The sequence below is a fragment of the Scylla paramamosain genome, chromosome 38 (genome assembly GCF_035594125.1).
Source record: "Scylla paramamosain isolate STU-SP2022 chromosome 38, ASM3559412v1, whole genome shotgun sequence".
NCBI lineage: Eukaryota > Metazoa > Arthropoda > Malacostraca > Decapoda > Portunidae > Scylla > Scylla paramamosain.
The window spans coordinates 14484244-14496234 of NC_087188.1; the positions used below are offsets into that span (position 1 = coordinate 14484244).

Below are 11991 nucleotides of genomic sequence, written 5' to 3' on the forward strand. Positions count from 1 at the left end.
CGAACCTGTCATAATAAGGTACGTATTCTGAAACGCTTCGCTCTCTCATCACGACCATTTTCAAAGGCCATAGAGATGAGTAGCCAAGTTCTGAAGATCGTTTCTCCCTTTGATAACATAGAAATCTTGTTAATTTTTCACTACAACCATGAAAACACCCTTCAAGACCCCTGTCACTTCAACTAGAGTCTTTTGAATGTAATGGTGATGCGATATGAAAATGTTTTTAGAGTATGATCGTTACTGAGACTAAAATAAGTGCTTGAAACTGAATAACTGCCCTATGTGTGTGTGTGTGTGTGTGTGTGTGTGTGTGTGTGTGGATTGCGTTACTGAGTATAATCTTTTGATAACACTTGAGACTTTCCCTATAACCTAACTGACTCGCTTATCGGAGTTCCTTGAAAGAGAGATAGATAGAGAGAGAGAGAGAGAGAGAGAGAGAGAGAGAGAGAGAGAGAGAGAGAGAGAGAGAGAGAGAGAGAGAGAGAGAATCAGTACTTCTCTACTTTTTCTGATCCATTAAACTTCTCACTTTAACCAAAATAAATATTACTATAGCACTTTTTTTATAATGACGTCACACTTCATTAATTCTCATCGTCTTTGTGGCATTAGCATCTTTAAATTATTGCTCATATTGTACTTTGCCCCTCTTATCAGATTTACGGTGACACAACTGCTATTTTCGCCCAGACCTGTATAATGTTATCTTAGAATGGTGAAGTGAAGTATGATACGGTATGGAATGTAAGTGATAGTGCTCGTTTGTGTATGGTTGTGACATATGGAGAGTGAATGACAATGTGACTGTGTTAATTCGTTCATGGTGTTAGTGTGAGGTGAACTGAGGAATGGGATGCAGCGTGAATGAGTGTGCAAGTGATAAGAAGTGAGGGTGGAGTGGTGAGCGTGATAGCGTGAGTCACGGAGGTGGATGCATCAGTAAGGTGTAGGTCAGAGATGCAGGGAACAACATGATGCTGTGAGGGTAACAGACATGATGCCTTGAGATGAATTGGGCGGTTAACCATACAGGTTCAGTCGCTGCTGTAAGGGAGTGTTGAGTGCAGCGCAACCGTCTGTCAGTGCTGCTCTCGACGCCTTCATCCGCCAGACAGCAATGGCCTTTAGTTCAGTGCCGTGTGCTGCTGTGTGATTCTGTGGCCTGCTGCCTCTGTGCCTCGGGTCGCCGCGTGGCCAGCGAGGTGGAGGCTCTTTGTAGTGAGGTTCCCCTTGTGCGCTCCAGTCACGACTCCTCGGTGGTGTTGTAGTAGTGGTTCTGGATGCCAGACCACAGCTGCGTCAGGTTCATCCCGCGCAGGTGGAACCACACCAGCTTCTTCCCCACGTCACTGTCGGAGAATGACGCGATGCCGAAGCGGTCATTGGGGATGCCGGAGATCTTCATGCCGCTGTGCTTGGGCAGCAGGCCGGTGACGTACGCGTCGTCCACCCACAGCCACTTCACCTTGGCAGACGCTTTCAGTAGCTTGGACACTTCCTTGGTTGGCAGCAGCCATAGGATGCCCTGGCAGAAGGGCGGGAATCGTCTGGCAGGAAACTCCTTTTGCATAACTTTCCAGCGGCCCTTCCTGGCCACGCGCTGCGTCTTCAGCAGTCTGCAGTGCAGGTTGTTCCTGTCTGTGCTGCTGTCGAACTCCTCGATGAAGTTCTGCAGGACGTGGGTGTCGATGAGCAGGTCGTCGTCCGCGTGGAGCGTCCAGGGCACGTGGGCGCAGTGCTTGTTAATCCAATAGAGGGCAGAGAGCGACTTGTAGGTCAGAAGGTGGTAGTGGTCCCCGTAGTCACCCTGGGGCAAGATAAGGACACGGACATTAGATACAAGCCACACCACTGGCAGCCCTCGCATTCCCACTGGGTGGAACAGTCACGAGGCAGCAGTGTGGCCAATGAACGGCCTGTAACCTTTGTGGTCATCGCGAACACAGGCACACGCGAACACACAACATCACCTGCACGATGTCGTGGTACAGGTCACTCTCGCGGCGCACGATGTTCTTCTCCTGGGTGTTCTTTGCGCGGCCCACCATGAATACCACCGCCATGTTGAGGGCGCTGGAGTTGGCCCAGGTGAGTCGCGTCAGACGCCGCTGTTCCACCCTCTTGATGGCGGAGTGCACGTACACCACCACCTCCAAGTCGTCGCCCCTCCGTGTGCACGCGTCCGCCTCCTCTATCAGGAAGTGTCGAGGAACGTTTGGGGGCACGCCTATGCGGATCTGGTTGGGCCTGCTTGGGATGTAGGGCTGTGGGGAGGAAGTGTGGTGCTGTCAGTCATGATAACCGTATACGTAGTGTAAGGCCTGTATTCTAAAACACTTTATTCTCTAACCACGACTATTTTCAAAGGCCACAGAGATGATTAGCAAGGTCCTCAAGACTGTTTCTCCTGTTAATGATGTAGAAACTTTGTTAATCTGTCACTAGAACCATAAAACATCCTTAAAAGCCTGTGTAACTCCCACTAGAGGCAGAAGTGTTTCAGAATATGGTCTCATTAAGGAAAGTTAATACCCCAGACAGGCTGTGTATGTCATCTGACCCAAATGTGGAGGTGAACAGAATCCAGGAGTGAGGGAGTCATGCAAATTTTGTGAGTAGACTCCAATCTTTAAAAAGCAGTGGTGATGTATTCCTTAAACTCGCATTTTTTGTTCCTTAGGAGGTAAATATACTAGCTCGCACTTGCAAGAGAAAAAAAGAAAACATGTAGATATTTTGTAAATCACTAGAGAAAAGATAGACTAGTATACACACGCACACACACACACATACACAAGGAGAGATTACCTTATAATTCTCAATAGTCCTCTTCACCCTCGTTGTCGTCGGCAGTCGACTCACACTCACCATCATCACCATCAGCATCATCACGCACATCATCACTATCGTCATCAGAATATATCGCCCTGTGAAGTACATTAAGGATGGCACTTGGCTTACTGCATGGGCTGGTTTGGGGTCCCGTTTTCTGTTACGTTACCTCGGCGTTGTTCTTTCATCAATGTTATTTCCTAAGGCCACACAGTGATCATGCTTAGCTTATGACCACAGCTCCCTACCGAAGAACTTATGGCATCTTCTCTGCTATATATAGGGTTCTCTGTATATGTATAGGGTTATAACAAGGGGGATGTAAGCAAAATTCTTAGGATCAGCAACCAGGATAGAATAAGAAATAACGGGTTCAAGCTTGAAAAATTTAGCTTTAAGAAAGAGGTAGGAAGAAATTGGTTCTCAAATAGAGTGGTAGATGAGTGGAACGAACTCAGTAATCATGTTGTTAGTGCTAAGACATTAGGGAAATTTAGGAGATTAGACGGTTTTATGGATGGGGATGATAGGTGGAAATAGGTAGGTATATTTCACACAGGGACTGCCACGTGTAACCCTGGTCGCTTCTTGCAGCTTCCCTTATTTCTTATGTTCTTATGTTCTTATGTACGCTATGTTTAAATTGTAGTTGAATTCTCACGTGTGTTTCTCACCACTTATGGTACAAAATGATTATCATGCTAGAATCATGAAAACACCCTTGAAAACTCCGATCATTTCTACTAAAATCTGTTAAAAGTATCTCTGGAAATCTTTATGACTTGAACTCTTCTAACATGGAAATTTCAAGACACATAATTTTGAATAAGCCTCTTGATTACATTCTTTATAGATTTGCACCCTCAGTGGGTCTTTTTTTAAATGGCTTTTTTGTTGCCCCTGGCCACTAAAACCTTTGGCCTTCCATTCAGAACGTGACAGTCACATGACAAAGATTTTCAGTGGTTGTTTTGCATATATAACTCAATTACGTCTGTTTTCATTGTCTAGTTTCAGAGACTTAAAAAAATCGCTACTCGTCTCTGAAACATTTAAATGGCAAAACTTTCAGTGGTTGGCTTCCTTATAATAGTTCCACTAATCCCAAGTAACGCTCCTTTATCCACCTATTCCACTTTATCCTTCGGTACTTACATCTTATCATTGGCCATTTGAAGCACACGCAAGGATTTAGTATTCGACTCATTACACTCGTCAGCTCGTTAATTTAACCACGTCACCTCGTAGTCTTGTCTCCTCTCACTCAACGCAGTGGTGCTTATGTGAGGTTTCGTGGTAGTGGTGCCGTGACGGGTGGTGGTGGTGGTGGTGGTCCAGGTTGTGGCAGAAATCAGACAGCACCACTAGGTGAGGCGAGAAGGAGTGATGCCTGTTACGAGTACAAGGAGTACTTGTCTTCTTATCTGATAAAATTGTGTTATCTAGAGAGAGAGAGAGAGAGAGAGAGAGAGAGAGAGAGAGAGAGAGAGAAAGAGAGAGAGAGAAATTATATAAGATCGAATATGGAAAGCTTGTTAAATCTCACTAATTTATTTCATACTGAACGAATTGAACGCATTATACTAATTCTGGAATCAAATCAGAAGAAAAATCTTATATGGTTCAATGATACGAAGCACTTGCACTGAATTTTTATTACAAGTACGAGACGTGAAAAAGGAACAATACTATCAGAGTGGTGATAATATTTTTGAGCTTGTAATTGACAACACTTAAGACTGAATTGCTTGAATGTATGCAGATAAACCCTCCTTCTTAATTGATGTAGCACAGTTGATAATTCTTGTCTTTAAGTTAACACGGTGAAGTGGCAGAGGTGTGAGTGATCTGTTGGGAATGACTGGCAAGACTGCATTTTTCTTTTTCTTTTTTTTTTCGTCTGATCTCTCGGTCTCGTTTGCAAAAGAAATTTCATATTAGGTTTATTATTATTTGATAGTAGTTCATGGAAATTAATTAATTCCTTAATTTTTTTTTCTTATAGTTTGCAGGGAATGTCTGAAACCACTTACGAAAGAGTTGTTGGGTAGTTCAGATTGCTTTTCCACTTTCACACTTCGCAGGAAACTTTCAAACCACTTAGGGAAGACTTGACTGAGAGGTTAGATTATTTTCTTTCAGCTTTTATAAATTTCCTAGGAAACTTTCTACCCACTTACGAAAGACAAATTACAGGTAGAATGGAACAAAACAACGCAATACAACGCTGCTTTCGAAAGATTAACGTAACATTCCACGCACACGTTACCAACCAGCACCTCGACAATTACAATACAAGCGAATCATTTACACGCGGTAACTGCCCACGTCCGAACTGTGGCTGCGGTGACCCGGGGACGCGATAATGATTCAATATACGCTGCCACTCCACCGATCGCCTCTTGAACAGGAGATGCACCCAAGCTAGTTTAGTGCCTACGTCTACTGAGGCGAGAATGGTGGTGGCCATGAGGTCCTTGATGTCATGAATGGATATGTTAGCTTTGATGGCCAGAAACCCTGTGATATAAGCATCGTCCACCCACAGGAAGTTAACGTAGGCTGAGGCTTGCAGGAGTTTCGGCACCTGTGCAGTAGGGAGTAACCAGAGGAACCCTTGGCAATATGGAGGGTAGTGCGTGGCTGCCAGTTCACTAGGCAATACTCCCCATTTCCCCTTCCTATGTACTTTCTCTCCCACAAGTTCCTTACAGTGCAACTTGTCTCTATCCTGGCTCCTCTCCTGTCCCTGGATGAACTGCCGCAGGAAGAAGGTGTCTACAAGGACGTCATCGTCAGCATGTAGAGTCCAGGGCACGTGGGCGCAGTTCTTGGTGATCCAGCGCAGGGAGGACAGTGCCTTGTAACTCAGAAGGTGGTAGTGGTCAGCATAGTCACCCTGCATGTCAGAGAGAGAGAGAGAAAAAAAAAAAAGTATGTTAATCCAGTATTCAGAAAGCCTCTGCTCTCACCACGACTGTTTTCAAAGGATGCAGAGATGACCCCACAGGTTCCCAGGCTGTTTCTCCTGTCCATATTGTAGAAATCTTTTTAATCTGTTACTAGAATCATAAAAACACCAATAAAAATCAGAGAGAGAGAGAGAGAGAGAGAGAGAGAGAGAGAGAGAGAGAGAGAGAGAGAGAGAGAGAAGGCTGAGATAAGAAAGCTGTAATCAAAATTTACAGCCCCAGCATTTCCTGCAGCGGACGTGACAATCCTCGGTTTTTACGTCTTATACATCAGGGCTAGACCGCGCCTCTTAACCAAGGACATTAGTTTTGACATGTGGGGAACGTAACGCTGAGTGGATGCCCTTCCTTGGAACCCACGTGCCTGAGAACCTTGACCCACGGACTCACTTGCACTATATCGTGATGGAAGGAGCTCTCTTTCTGAATCAAGACCTGCTCCATTCTGTTCCTGGGGCGGCCTACCATGAACACCACCACCATTTTGAGGGCGGTAGAGTTGGCCCAGGTTCGCCTCGTCTCCTGCCTCTGTTCCACTCTTGTGATGGCTGAGTGAACGTACGCCACCACCTCCACGTCCTCCCCCATCCTATGACAAGCTGTGTCCTCCTCCAGCAGGAATCGTTGGGGAATGTCAGCCGGCTGGCCTGGTCTTGTCTGGCTCGGGAGGTCTGGCAGGAAGGGCTGGAGGGGGAGACGAGATATAAACCCTGAGTAATATTAATAATAGACAAGAAAAAGGAACAAACTGAACCCAGAAAAGAGAAAAATAAGAAAACAACGAAAAGAAGAAGTCTCACCTGACGAGTGGTGGGGCGTAAAGGTCTATACTTGATCCTGAAGGCTTTGGTGGGGGCGTGGTGGCGGTGTATGGCGAGGACCACCACCACCACCACGCCACTAGCCAAGCACCGCCCAGCCACCGCCCATCCCCATCCTGAAACGAAATAAACTTTTCATTGACAGCTTGATATTTTTGGTACCAGTTTGTGTCTTAATTTTTTTAGTTGATTAAATGACTGAGAGAGAGAGAGAGAGAGAGAGAGAGAGAGAGAGAGAGAGAGAGAGAGAGAGAGAGAGAGAGAGAGAGAGGGGAGGGGAGAAAGGGAGGGAGAGAGGGAGGTAGGTAGAGAACTATGCATTAATTGTAGCGTCAATATAAACAGAATGACAGATAGCCATAGATTTATCTAATGAATGATTGATAGAATGACCCACTGATTAATAAATAGAGGCAGATAAACACTGATACAGAGAGAGAGAGAGAGAGAGAGAGAGAGAGAGAGAGAGAGAGAGAGAGAGAGAGAGAGAGAGATAAACAGAATGACATGCTCACCACTAAACAATTTCCAGTTCATTCTTCTTGGCAACATTTCAATTCACAAATGCTCCTTTCTTTCCTTTCCCACGGCAATTATTAAACACACAAGAATATTTTCATTGCGGTTGAACTTTTCTCTTTCATCAAAATTTATGTTCCTTCTGTTGTTCGCATTAGTAGAAGTATTAGAATTATTATTATTATTGTTATTATTATTAGTAGTAGTTGTAGTAGCAGAGAGAGAGAGAGAGAGAGAGAGAGAGAGAGAGAGACGTAACTGTTAGGTTTCATTAAGTCAAGAAATGAACAGGTGAGAGAATTAGTTTCTCGCACGTTCTCTCTCTCTCTCTCTCTCTCTCTCTCTCTCTCTCTCTCTCTCTCTCTCTCTCTCCTAACAATATGAGTATAATAATGCTTTTTCCTCATTACACACTCAAAAGCTTTATCATTGTAACACCACCACCACCGCCAACAACAACAACAACAACAACAACAACAACAACAACAACAACAACAACAACAACAACATCAACAGTCACTTTCACCCTCGCCACACTTATCATTGCACTATTCACTCTTCCCTCACTCCTGACTCAAGCTGCTTTGGAGTGTGTGGATGCAAGACTACTGCGGGAGGGTAGAGCGCCCTGCTTCGCGGCTGTAGAGGAACTGAAGTGTCTCGTATAATGAGGACTGCCTGTCACCTTAGTGTTCTGCCAGTTTTTTCCCTCCTTTCTTGTTTTTTCTTGTTTTAATTTTCCTTTATTGTTTTTCTTTCAATTTTTCCTTCCTTTCTCGTTTTTCTTGGTTTAATTTTCCTCAACTTTTTTTTTCTTTGTTTTTTTTTCATCTCCTTTTTTCTTTTTTCATTCTTCCTTTCTATTTTTCTCTCTCCTTTTTCTTTTTTCTTTCCCCTTTTCTCTTTTTCTCTTTCCCCTTTTCTTTCTTTTCTTTCTTTTGTTTCTCACTTTCTTTCTTTTGTTTACACTTTTGTTCCCTTTTCTTTTTCCTTTTCCTCTTTATTTAGTTATTTATTTATTTATTTTTAGAGAGAGAGAGAGAGAGAGAGAGAGAGAGAGAGAGAGAGAGAGAGAGAGAGAGACCTAACTGTATCTATTCGATTTACTTAGTCAACAAGCGAGCAGGTGAATTAACCGTGTCTTCCCCCCCCCCCACATCTCTCTCTCTCTCTCTCTCTCTCTCTCTCTTCAGATACGGGAATGCAAATTAACACATCTACTAGTCTACTATATATCATTACAATTATCATCTTTATACTACTACTAATATTATTACTACTACTCTCTTCAGTTCTCAGTGGTGATGGTAATTTGAAATATTTCTAAACCATTTTCTGGCTTTGATTTTAAATTTTGCTTTCAGTGGCAGTAATTGCTTCACAGATGGAGATTCATTAAAGTTTTTTTTTTTTTATAAATTTCGCATGTTTTTTTTAGTGAAAGGGTGTGATAGAGACAGGATTGTGATAACGGCGAGGCTGGATACGTGTGTGTGTGTGTGTGTGTGTGTGTGTGTGTGTGTGTGTGTGTGTGTGTGTATGTGTGTGTGTGTGTGTGAAGTGGACATTTCAGAGGTGAAAATCTGTGCGTAATAGAGTAAAAATGTTTGATTGTTTTCCGTGAATCTGACTCAGTAGCGTGTTGGGATTCTGAAGTCACTGTTGACTGTCCAACGAAGTAGCAAATATTCTAGTGTCCTCCCTTAAAATTACCACCGTTTTCTACCATGCGCTATTCTCGTTTCAAGGGGGTATCTGAACTAAAACTGTGCTCCATGCTGTTTACGTGAATATCTACTTATGTTACTATCTATTCACGGTTACGAAGGGACATGCAGTGATGGCGGAACGGTTCATAGGCGTGTGAGTGCATGATGGATCCAATTTCACATTAATTTTCAACTTTTCACCTAAAAATCCTGCGTCCCATGCCCTCGATATTTCGGCGTATTTTCTTAGGTTCTTTTGTCATGAAGTGTGGTAAGGATGCGCTGTAATCTCCTGTATCATTTGGTGTGGCTTTCCTGCTACGTTATCGCTTGTTTTGAGAAAGTGAGAGGAAAACGTAGCTATCAGTCTAGGATTTCTTTATCTAGTGCGTATCATCTTGTTCCTCAAATGGTGGAAATTACGTAATGGCGCCATCAGATATAGGAAAAATAATCGCCATAATGACAATATTCTGAGATGCTTCTGCGCCGCACCTCCATGATTTTCAAAAGGCTCCAGCTGAAGTGACACGGGTTTTAATGGTGTCTTTTATGGTTTTAGTGAAAGATTAACAAGATTTCTACATTACTAACAGGGGAAACACTCTTGATAACCCGGCTAAACATCTCTATGGCCTTTGAAAACAGTCGTGGTGAAAGAGCAGAGTGTTTATGAATGCCTTTATGATAAGTGACTCGGGTTTTCATGAGTGTTTTTACGGTTTTAGTGAAAGATTAATATGATTTCTACATTATTAACAGGAGAGATGCTCTTGACGAACCCTGTTAATTATCTCTGTGGCCTTTGAAAAATAGTCTTGGTGGGAGAGCAAAGCGTTTGAGAATAAAGGTCTAAGCCATGACGATGTATTGGTAGTCTGGTGTCGCAACGGTAGGTTATCTTATGGGAAACTGTTCTTGAATACCCGATGGTGTGTGCTTGTGGAGGGGAGGGAGAGGGAGGTGTGTGCGTGTAACCTTGCTGTCTTCACACACCTGTGGGACATAACAGGTGTGGAAGGTGTACTCCAAACCAGCACGCGAACTTATCTTCCACTTGTTACTGTTATATATTGGTACTCCCCTTGCATTCATCCTTACTCTTCCACCTCTCCGTGCCCTGCGACATGAAAGTTTCCCTGGTGGTCGTGCTTGCTGCGGCCGCGTCTGTGGCAAATGGTAAATATTGTTAAGGCTCTCTAATATTTTGCTAAGTAGTGGACGGCGTATTAACACATGACATAAGAAAACACATGAAGTAAGTCACCAAGCCTACATCTGGCAGTCCGTGTCTATCTATCAACTGATCCACAAATTTGTCTGATATTAAAGCTTCCTGTTCACTCTACATTAGCAACCAGGTGACCAAACAGCTATGAAATTTATCTGAATATACCACATTGCTTCGTTATCTTGTTAATTTTCTGACTATTGATTGTTCTTGACTGAGTGACTTTTCTTTGGACTCATTGAATGTTGTCGCCTTTTTTCCCAACCCCAGTGCCTCTACCTCGACGCTAGTGTCTCTGGAATTACTACAAATCAACCTTATCGTTTAAAAACTTGTGCCACGTATAAGTATATCAAACACTTCTGCGCGGCATCTCCACAACATTGATAAGCCTCTAGCTGAAGTGGCACGAATTTTTAAGGATGTTTTTTTTATGGTTTTAGTAACAGATTAACAATATTTCTACATTATTAACAGAGGAAACACTCGTGAGAACCAGGCCTTTGAAAACAGTCGTGGTGAGAGAGCAATGCCTTTCTAAATACGAACCATAATCTGACCGTCTGCATCTCGAGCCTCCTGACTCTCCCAGCAGGGTTTGTGTACAGGAGTGATGGCTGTCCGGAGCCGTACGAGCGCCTGGATGCCACGCGCTGTGTCCTGGCGGATCCCTTCAAGCTGAGGAAGTTCAAAGAGGCCCTCGAATTCTGCAGTGGTCACGACGGGAATCTGGTAACTTACGACAACTGCCCCGACCAGCTTCTCATATGGGACTACATACATAGTGAAGGTGTGTGTGTGTGTGTGTGTGTGTTAGTATGCTGAAATAGTTAAGGACCCAGCAGGACTCGAACCCCAAGCAATGTATTAGTTGTCCTAAGACTAAGCCACTGAGCCCAGTCGACCAAAAAGGACAGATTGACCTAAGTGCTTTCCAACCTTTTCCCTCTCACGGCACGCTAAGTCAGGAGCTGCAATGGGCGAGGCACACCATCACAATTTGAAAGAGGAACTAATGAATGCTAACAAACCTTCCTACGGCCGGCGGAGTAAAGGTTACCAGCTCGTACATAGCGTGGTGTGTCCCACAAATAGAGCATACGTATAAATTCACAAGTAATTAAATTCTCTGTCATTAAGCAGTGACACATGACAGTGCCATACTCACGGAGGCCACATTTGTCACGTGCAGGTTGTCTGAAGGAGCATCAGTCTTCCTTCCCGGATTTCCGCGGCGCTCCAGCACTTGCTTCGCGCCGCACTGCTTGAAACTCATTGACCATATTGACAGCTTCTTGTTTTTTTTTCTCTCTCACTCGCTAGTCGCCTTTACTTAAGCTTCGCTCCTCCCCACCAGAGACTCTAGCGTCCAAATCATACTGGATGGGCGCGACAGACGAGGAAGAGGAAGGCACGTGGTTTTTCACACACGAGCAACGGGTTGTTCCGATGGGTAACCCTTTCTGGAAGCACGGGGAGCCTTCTATGAGCACCAACAACAACTGCGCCATCCTCCAGGCTGCTGCCAACCACCGGTGGGTCGACATCTCCTGCACCTCCTCCGCCAACGTCATCTGCCTGAGGAACGGATAAAGCTAACTACTGGACGTGTTATGCCTCGAAATGGATGCTGAAGGAAGCCGCGCATTCTGCATTCATTAATTGTCATGGTTTCTTATTTTTTTTTCCTTATGTTCGAGAAGTTATGGCTAAAGACAGAGAGAAGTAGTGAAGATGCCGGTCTTAAAAGAGAATTATTGTGGTACACTTCTCCAAAATTAATATTGATACATTCCACACAATTTTCATTCCCCACTGTTCATGTTTTCTGGTATTCTTATTATGAAAATGAACCGACAAATTTCCAGACACTGATTCCTTTGTTGGATTGTAACTTTTGG

The 11991-nt window shown here is 43.9% G+C and overlaps 4 protein-coding genes across 5 annotated transcripts in view; 1 reads left to right on the forward strand and 3 right to left on the reverse strand.

The window, feature by feature from the left end:
• Nucleotides 1-412: 412 nt before the first annotated feature.
• LOC135091866 (beta-1,3-galactosyltransferase 2-like) lies at nucleotides 413-4227 on the reverse strand. The gene is made up of 4 exons (XM_063989906.1): nucleotides 3994-4227; nucleotides 2815-2933; nucleotides 1977-2270; nucleotides 413-1813 (listed from the first exon to the last, which is right to left on the reverse strand). Exons 1-4 carry the CDS (start codon nucleotides 4043-4045, stop codon nucleotides 1250-1252), a joined length of 1029 nt encoding a protein of 342 aa, XP_063845976.1. The 5' UTR covers nucleotides 4046-4227; the 3' UTR covers nucleotides 413-1249.
• A 256-nt stretch (nucleotides 4228-4483) lies between these two features.
• LOC135091867 (beta-1,3-galactosyltransferase 1-like) lies at nucleotides 4484-8118 on the reverse strand. The gene is made up of 5 exons (XM_063989907.1): nucleotides 7718-8118; nucleotides 7147-7292; nucleotides 6611-6747; nucleotides 6201-6494; nucleotides 4484-5737 (listed from the first exon to the last, which is right to left on the reverse strand). Exons 2-5 carry the CDS (start codon nucleotides 7181-7183, stop codon nucleotides 5126-5128), a joined length of 1080 nt encoding a protein of 359 aa, XP_063845977.1. The 5' UTR covers nucleotides 7184-7292; nucleotides 7718-8118; the 3' UTR covers nucleotides 4484-5125.
• A 1736-nt stretch (nucleotides 8119-9854) lies between these two features.
• LOC135091870 (perlucin-like protein) overlaps nucleotides 9855-11991 on the forward strand; it is a 2173-nt gene continuing 36 nt past the window's right edge. Inside the window, exons 1-3 of one of the 2 annotated variants that reach the window (XM_063989913.1) lie at nucleotides 9855-10038; nucleotides 10683-10880; nucleotides 11448-11991. The exon at nucleotides 11448-11991 is cut by the window's right edge and continues 36 nt beyond it. In XM_063989913.1, the coding sequence (XP_063845983.1) occupies nucleotides 9987-10038; nucleotides 10683-10880; nucleotides 11448-11683 (486 nt within the window). In that variant the 5' untranslated portion in view covers nucleotides 9855-9986 and the 3' untranslated portion in view covers nucleotides 11684-11991. The remainder of the gene's footprint in view (nucleotides 10039-10682; nucleotides 10881-11447) is intronic. The other variant, XM_063989914.1, reaches the window with a different exon arrangement.
• The window catches only part of LOC135091869 (myogenin-like), a 31452-nt gene continuing 31222 nt past the window's right edge, over nucleotides 11762-11991 (reverse strand). The window contains exon 4 of the mRNA XM_063989912.1: nucleotides 11762-11991. This exon is cut by the window's right edge and continues 1355 nt beyond it. The gene's annotated coding sequence lies outside the window, so the exon portion shown is untranslated.

Bases quoted from the DNA above. Each gene is read 5' to 3' on its own strand.
- LOC135091867 (XM_063989907.1), bottom strand. From the start codon at position 7,183: ATGTTGCCAAGAAGAATGAACTGGAAATTGTTTAGTG. The intron at 6,748-7,146 runs GTGAGCATGTCA...ATTTCGTTTCAG, and splicing joins GAACTGGAAATTGTTTAGTG to GATGGGGATGGGCGGTGGCT. The intron at 5,738-6,200 runs GTGAGTCCGTGG...TCTGACATGCAG, and splicing joins TCCATCACGATATAGTGCAA to GGTGACTATGCTGACCACTA.
- LOC135091866 (XM_063989906.1), bottom strand. From the start codon at position 4,045: ATGAGTCGAATACTAAATCCTTGCGTGTGCTTCAAATGGCCAATGATA. The intron at 2,934-3,993 runs GTAAGTACCGAA...TGTACTTCACAG, and splicing joins CAAATGGCCAATGATAAGAT to GGCGATATATTCTGATGACG. The intron at 1,814-1,976 runs GTGATGTTGTGT...ATCTTGCCCCAG, and splicing joins TGTACCACGACATCGTGCAG to GGTGACTACGGGGACCACTA.